Raw genomic sequence first — 8,201 nt, forward strand, 5'->3', positions numbered from 1 at the left:
TAATATACACTAGTTGTAAATAATAATAAAAAAGTTAGATTCTTCTCTTAATGCATGTATAGCTTGTATAGAATACTTATTATAGTTGCCTCAACAGAAAGAAGTTTTCAAGATTAAAGTTGATAAAATCATATCTAAAATAAACAATGTCATAAGGAAGATTAAATGGATTAGTCATATTATTTATAGAAATGTTAGAGGAACTTGAATAAAAAAATTTAATATATAATTTTGCATATAAAAATGCAAGAATAATATATTTTAATTAAAAATTATTTAAATAATATTTAAAAATATAAAATGTCTCATTTTAATTTTTGTCGCAGGCCCTAAAATGCAATAAACCACTGTGGTTCTATGTAAAAATAATTGTATTCCAATCACAATAGAATATGTTAAAAATTGTGAAAAATGTTAGCAAGGCAAGGCCATGTTGATGAGAAAGAAACTAAGAGGAAACTCCCAGATAAGGCACTTGCTTTCCTCCTGGGAGTTTAAGGCAGAGATTCCTTAACTTTGATTAATTGAGCTTTTTTGTCAGCTACCCATTTTGTCCTTGTTGGTAATCCTCATTGTGATCAAATCAGCTAGGGTGTTTTGGTCACTATCTATTCTGGGTTACTATTGGATGAGAGGATCAGAAACCGTATGAAAACTTCATGAAACATTGAAACTGCAGAATCCTTGTAAAATACTCACATATGTGTGGGCGGGTGGAAACTGTCCATTTGGAGAGTCATGAATTTAAAAAAGTTGAAAGAACTAGTTGGGGTCTACACACAAGTGTATGAACAAGGGGCCTGGGTGGTGTGCAAATGCTCATTATATCCTAGCTAGCAGCCCTTGGTCAAGGAGTCAAGTCCTAGCTTTACATGGAACATGGTCTGCAGATCCCAAGACCATGCAGGAAGTCATCTTCATCCCAACTCTATTTTCATTATGAAAAATGCTAGAGTTACAAATTATTTACAAATTGCTGATGTAGTGAATAGTTATTAGTAAGTGAAAAAGTAATGTTAGTAGTGGGTTCAGATGAAAATCAGTAACAATTGGTCATAAAAATAGTATGTAAAAATGTTGTAAAATAGTAGCATTACTTATTCATTGTATGTCTTCTGTCTTCAAAAGTGTGTATGCCCAAATGGCTTTTATTTAGCTTTACCAGAGGCACTGCTAGCTATCTCATTAAGAGAATGTGATTAGTAGGTTGAAAAGTCCAAGTCCTCCGTGATAATAATTAAGTTATTCAGTGGACAAAGACCTCATGATCCATTAGCGAATGAAAGTCAAGACCACTCTCATCTTCTTCATCTACCAAAGGTGTCATTGAGATCAGAAATGTAAGGCTGGAAGATGGAAAAGAAACATATTATGATGAACCAGAAGCTGCTTGAGAAAAGTCATGATTTGCGAAAACAGAAGCTGGAGGTCTTTGATATCCTTAGAGAAGCTCTAATAGTCTCTTTCAAGAATTTCAACTTCATCATCTTTATCTTTCTGGCATCACTCCCTTTTTTTGGTTTCATGGCTTACTATGAAACTTTCCTTCAAAGGACTTTTGTTGAAGCCTCACATATCCTAAAGCATCCACCTAGTTACTCCCCCTATAATTGGCCGTTACCTGAATTTTTAGCCGAAACAGTAACCAAAGATTTTTTTCATGAATTGGTTCAACTTAGTTTCCTTTATCTGGTGCCCCTTCATCTCTTTGAGCTTTGCACCGTGATTGTGACTGTTGATTTGGCATCTAAGATATATGCAGAAGAGACACCAATGACTCTCAAGGAGATGATACATAAGCCCATTAATGGAGCAAGACTGAGAGGCACTTTTGTCACATCATTTTACGTTCTCTTCTTATCAACTTGCACTCTACTCGGATTGATATGGTTAGTCACAAACTACTATGTTATATTTGCAAATTCTGTTGTTGATGTGTTATTTGCTGTGTCTTATGGGGCAGCTTTTGTAGCACTACTAACAAAATTCTTGGAATGGAGTGCTATGTGGAATATGAGTATTGTCATTTCAACGTTGGAGGGGTTATATGGGGTTGAAGCATTTGCGCTTTCTGCTTATTTTAGCAAAGGTACTGGGCAGCGTGGGCTGCTTTTGATGCTTGTTTTCTTTGTTTGGGGACTGAGCTTAAGGTTGCCATGCCTCTATTTTGGATGCTATGAAGGAGGGAGAGGAATTGTTGCACAAATTTGCTTGTTCTGCTTGGGGAATGCGCTGAAATGGGTGGTCTGCACGGTCTATTTCTATGATTGCAAGAAGCGGATTTTAGAGAAGAAAGTTGATGAGGAAGTAGGAAGAGATATTGCCATTGATGCATAATTGGGAATTGGTTGTTACAATCAATATTTGAAGCACAACTAGAATCTAGAAACTTCAATAGTTTTAGGAAGTCAATTTCCAAGTATTGAGAGTACGAATGGGTTATAATAGGCTTTTATGTTCTTAATTTATGTATTTCTAATACCATTCTCGTTCTTTGGCAGAGCTTTATGTAGATCCAGTTAATAACAATTGAAAAAACCAGTCTTTGCTGGTTTTTTTCCTGCCTTTCTGGTATAGACTCGTTAGCATTATGTAAAAGCATCTCTTTATTGGGGAAATTGAATAAAGTGGCGTTTGTTTTAAGTGTATTCGATAGTTTCATAAATTGGGGTTCTCCCCCTCTTCTTTGGGTGTAATTGATAATTTCATGAATTATGTAATGCAACAATTAAAACTTTAATTTTGTAAAACTAGTAAGTTGCCCGTGCGATGCACGGATAATTTTATGATATTTTATATAAAACAGTTTTGAATAATATTGTACATAAATTATAATGAAAAAGTAAACTAAATTAGAGTAAAGAAACATATACATTTTGAGATATTGAAAATTGGTTTAGTAGCTTCACTGCATATTTGTAGCCTTCTTAAGGTAAGATTATTATTTTTTTAAATCATGAAATCAAAAATAATTGCAAAAGAGTAATGGGACCATGAAATAAACTAATTTGTATTGTGTTTACGTATTTCATACTATGAAATAAAAGTATACCCAACACTCTGACTATCTTCCACTCATCAATAATGCGACATTAAGACATGGGTGGGCAAGTGTGTATGCATGTGTCTTATAGATGATTTAAAATTAAACCATAGTTAAATATGACTTTACATTGTACACCAAATATTCTCTCTACTTATATACCCAAAACAAAAACTAACTAACCAAATTACCTAACCTAAATCATATTTAAGCCCCTAATTTAAAAAGAAAAAAAGATTACCCATAGCGGTTTCGGTATCTTGATGGTGGTGGGAGATTAGTATAACGGAGGTGGTGATCCTTCAAATTCCTCTTTCTCTCTCTTTCAAATGTTTTGTTAGTTTCAGGTATTTTATTTTGGTAATATATAGTGAAATAATGCCTTTTATTTAACAATCCACAACATTTTTGTGTCTCTCTATCTCTCTTTAGAGTATTATCTCGTTAGTTATTACTATTAGCGCTTACTTTTTTTTTTCTTTTAAAAAAAAAAAAAAAAAAACTAAAACAATGGGTATGCTAAAAGAATGTAAATTTTGATTAACAGTAAAAAAACTTAATGAAAGAGGTAAAAAAAAAAGCTAATTGCAAAATTAGAGCGTTACTTGGAAGACCTCACGCACTCCTGCATGAGATCTCTACTATATATATATATATATATATATATATATTTTTTTTTTAGAAACAAACACACACAANATTTTGGTAATATATAGTGAAATAATGCCTTTTATTTAACAATCCACAACATTTTTGTGTCTCTCTATCTCTCTTTAGAGTATTATCTCGTTAGTTATTACTATTAGCGCTTACTTTTTTTTTTCTTTTAAAAAAAAAAAAAAAAAAAACTAAAACAATGGGTATGCTAAAAGACATGAAGAATAGTGAAAGGTGTGGTGTAAGTTTAGGCAATTAATGAGATAACAGTAAAATAAGATAATGTGAACTTTTGGGTAACAAAAAAAAAAAACTTAATAAAAGAGGCATAAAAAGGCTAAATGCAAAATTAGAATGTTACTTGACAGGACCTCATGCACTCTCGCATGAGGTCTTTGAGAGAGAGAGAGACATTTTGTAACTACAATATTCCTCCAATTTTTTATTTTTTATTTTTTTATTTTTTTAACTCATTCCTTGAACTGAATAATTATAATGGTTATGTGTATGCAATTTATAACTATTGTTTCACTACATATTTATAGCCTTCTCAAGATAAAATTAATTTGCAAAAGAAAAACAGGATCGTGAAAATCAAATAATTTGTGTTGTGTTCACATATTTAATACTATGAAATAATAGTATGTCCAATTTTCTCATTGTCTTCCACTCATTGATAGTGCGACATTAAAACATGGTTGCAAGTGTGTATGCATGTGTCTTATAGATGATTTAAAACCATGATAAAATATGGCTTTACATTGAATATTAAATATTCTCTTTACTTCTATACCCAAAACAAAATTATCCAACCAAATTATATATATATATATATATATATATATATATTTATATTGATGATTTTTCCTTTATAACTTCTAATCACTCATCAACATGAGTCTCAAAAAACTTTGTGATAAAACTTTATCATACATACAAAATAAGTATAGATTTTTATCTATTTTTTTTAAAGGATATTGCTATTGTGTTCATCCTTATAAGAATTTAAGCATAGATTAAATTTTCATTGTTCTTGACCATTTTTCTTTGATTCCTTTATAATTTATATATTGTGTTGGTTTAAATGAATTTTTTCTCAAGCTTTTAGAGGATGGACTTTAGATAAGATGTTCAACTTTTATATGCCAAGCATTGACTATAAGCCTTGTACATGGAACAAATAGAAATAAAAAATTAAGAATATGGTCCATTTTGGTTGGCCTTAGCTTGATATGTCTAGACATCAATTTTCTCTCTTGTCAAAAGTCCGACTTATTTTAGGTGGAAGTTTCCTTGATTATTACTTGTATACAAAATTCCAAGATCATTAAATTGGAATAGATCCCTTACTAACCTAACCAATTGGAATATGATGAAATTTCTTCTCATCCACACTAAATGTTGTATACACTCCAAATTTTTTCTGCATCTCATAATGATACATTGTTGGTAGGTGTCATCTAAGTCCAACATGATTGAGAGTTGTAATTAAGACTATAGTCCAAAAGCTTTATTATTCGATACTTTGCGAGAAAAATTAAACACTCATTTGATATAACAGGAGACTATGGAATTTGACGCTGTATACACTGGGGTTTGTTCTTGATGTTGTGAAATTGCTGTAGGTACTAAAAACTCTAGTTTGATTAGTTGGCAAGTAATGTTCTTTAATCGTGAAAGGTTTACAATGGAAAACTTTTGTATTCCTACAATAAATGTTTTAGAGAAAAAATTGTTAGCTCCCTCATCCCATTGGGACCCTTCTATTTATACAAAGGAAAAATGGTCTAATATTCCTAAGTGTGACTTAGTTATATGGAATTTTTGTGCAAATGTGCCTAGATTTCTTTTAAAATTTTAATTATAATTTTAAACTCTAATTTGGTGATTTTTATATGATTTCATATGTTCTTAAATAATCTAAATGCTATTTCAGTTTGTGCAAATTATAGAATATAGAATTGGTAATTTAGCAACATAGGCATAGGAGAAGGCATGTAGTGGTCTAGGAAGAGTAGGCATTTAGTTATAAGGGAAGAGGAGCAGGCATAAACATAAGAAAACCTTTGGATGGAGGAATAAGAAAAACAAAGAGTTTTTGATGATTAACATCCCTCTATCTTATCTATTAGTCTTATTTATTACTATTTAAAATCTATTGAGTTTAGTAAATAACTAATGCGGCATCTAATAAGTGTAATAAATTAAGAATGATGTATTTTATTTCAAAAAAAAAAAATCAATTATCTTTTCAAAGAGAGTACCACTTGGCAAAACCTCATGCTCTCCTGCATAAGGTCTTTGCTTTTATATATATATTGATTTTCCAGTTTGTGTTTTAAGTGCAAGAGTGAAAGCCACAGTTTTTCTGAGATCGTCAATGCAAAACATAGGCCCCAATGCCCATTGTGTTTGAACTTTGAAGTGTTCTTGCTGCACTATAACTATCATGCAGATTCCTTAATATAGAACTCCATTCAATTGTAGGCCTTTTGGAAGTCTAGTTTCAACCCCATTTAAACCTCCTTCTTCTTTGAGTGAGTAAAGGTATGTACAGCTTCTTGGGCTAGCAGCACGTTCTCAGCAATGTTCATGTTCCTATTTGGGATAAAGGCAACCTGGGATGGATCTACTATCATCTTAACCAACATAGGTCTAAGTATGGACACCAAACTATGGCCATCACCTTATAACAAAAATTGTATAGGCTTATAGATTTGAATTGGCCAAACTTGCATATGCAGGTTAAACTTACATTTAAGCCATGCAAGACACTAAGATCAAACGATAGCTATGATATTGACTTTGTTAATAGTATCGATGTCTTACAATCAATAAACTTCGCTGGCCTTTCAATTCACTGGACTCATACTTTTGGTTTTCTTTCAAATTTATCCAATGGATTAACAATATTGTGACCACTTTGAGGTCATATTGGTCTCCATGTTGAAGCCAACTCCATATATATGTAACAGAATTTTACAAATGGATGATTTAGCCATAAATGGTTAATAAATGTTTTAACCATGGAGTCATCATAATCTTTGAACAGGACCAACAACTTTGAAAAAAATTTAAGATCATAGGATCCAAATTACCAACATGGATCCTCATTTTCGTAGATAGTGGTACTAATGGAAACTTGATTTTTCAACAATAATTTCTCATATTCTTTATTTTTGAATTAAGAATACCGAGTCTAATGGTCCAAAATATTAAGATAAATGAAAAAAAAAAAAAAAAAAAGATTAATCTCAATCTCTCTCGTACACACAAAAAACAAAACAGAACAAAACATGAAAAGTCCAAAAAATAAGAAGCTCAAACCTCTTTTTTTTTTTTTTTACTCATTGCTGATTTTTTTTTTTAATTCTTTATTTATATTTGCTAAAATTCTGCTTTGCGTCAGACTCTCCATTCCAACCATTCTCTTCAAGTTTGAGGTTTGCCTTGAAAAAATCTTTCAAATCTGTGTTTGCTACTTTGCTTTTAACTAGATTGCTAGTTTCTACCTTTACTTTATGTTTTATCTGATGGGGAGTGAAATATGTAGTCCACAACCATTTTCACGATTCACCAGATTCTGATGTGGCTGGTGGTTTATGCTTTTGTCTCTTTTTTATTATTTATTTTTTTTATTAATAATATACACTAGTTGTAAATAATAATAAAAAAGTTAGATTCTTCTCTTAATGCATGTATAGCTTGTATAGAATGCTTATTATAGTTGCCTCAACAGAAAGAAGTTTTCAAGATTAAAGTTGATAAAATCATATCTAAAATAAACAATGTCATAAGGAAGATTAAATGGATTAGTCATATTATTTATAGAAATGTTAGAGGAACTTGAATAAAAAAATTTAATATATAATTTTGCATATAAAAATGCAAGAATAATATATTTTAATTAAAAATTATTTAAATAATATTTAAAAATATAAAATGTCTCATTTTAATTTTTGTCGCAGGCCCTAAAATGCAATAAACCACTGTGGTTCTATGTAAAAATAATTGTATTCCAATCGCAATAGAATATGTTAAAAATTGTGAAAAATGTTAGCAAGGCAAGGCCATGTTGATGAGAAAGAAACTAAGGCTGTGTTTGGTTGTTGTAAAATATTTTTCGGAAAATAGATATTTTCCGGAAATGGTATTTTCGGGAAAGGAAAATATTTTCTGAGTGTTTGGCTGCATTATGAAAAATTTTCTAGAAAATATTTTCATGTGTTTGGTTGCATACTGAAAATGCTATTTTCCTACACTTTCTCACATTTTCTTACCCATTTTCTCAGTTCCCAAACAAATTTTATAATAGAAATTTCAACGTATAAACTTCAAAAAACAAAAATCACAACAACTCTATTCGATCAAATCCATATTCGGTCAAACTGAGAGAGCGAGGACGAGCGAGTGATCAAAAATGGATGGAAAGGGAGAGATCGGTCATGGGCGATGAGATCGGTCATGGGAAACGATGAGATCGAGCGGAGGCGAGATCGAG

The 8,201-nt window shown here is 31.1% G+C and overlaps 1 protein-coding gene across 1 annotated transcript; it reads left to right on the top strand.

Moving 5' to 3' along the window:
* Window positions 1-309: 309 nt before the first annotated feature.
* On the top strand, window positions 310-2,649 carry LOC112015203 (uncharacterized). Its single transcript, XM_024047578.2, has one exon. The coding sequence runs from the start codon at window positions 1,354-1,356 to the stop codon at window positions 2,335-2,337; it is 984 nt and encodes a 327-aa protein (XP_023903346.1). The 5' UTR covers window positions 310-1,353; the 3' UTR covers window positions 2,338-2,649.
* Window positions 2,650-8,201: the final 5,552 nt, after the last annotated feature.

The sequence above is a fragment of the Quercus suber genome, unplaced genomic scaffold, assembly GCF_002906115.3.
Source record: "Quercus suber isolate HL8 unplaced genomic scaffold, Cork oak 2.0 scaffold_217, whole genome shotgun sequence".
In the NCBI taxonomy this organism is placed as follows: Eukaryota; Viridiplantae; Streptophyta; class Magnoliopsida; order Fagales; family Fagaceae; genus Quercus; species Quercus suber.

Bases quoted from the DNA above. Each gene is read 5' to 3' on its own strand.
- LOC112015203 (XM_024047578.2), top strand. From the start codon at position 1,354: ATGGAAAAGAAACATATTATGATGAACCAGAAGCTGCTTGAGAAAAGT.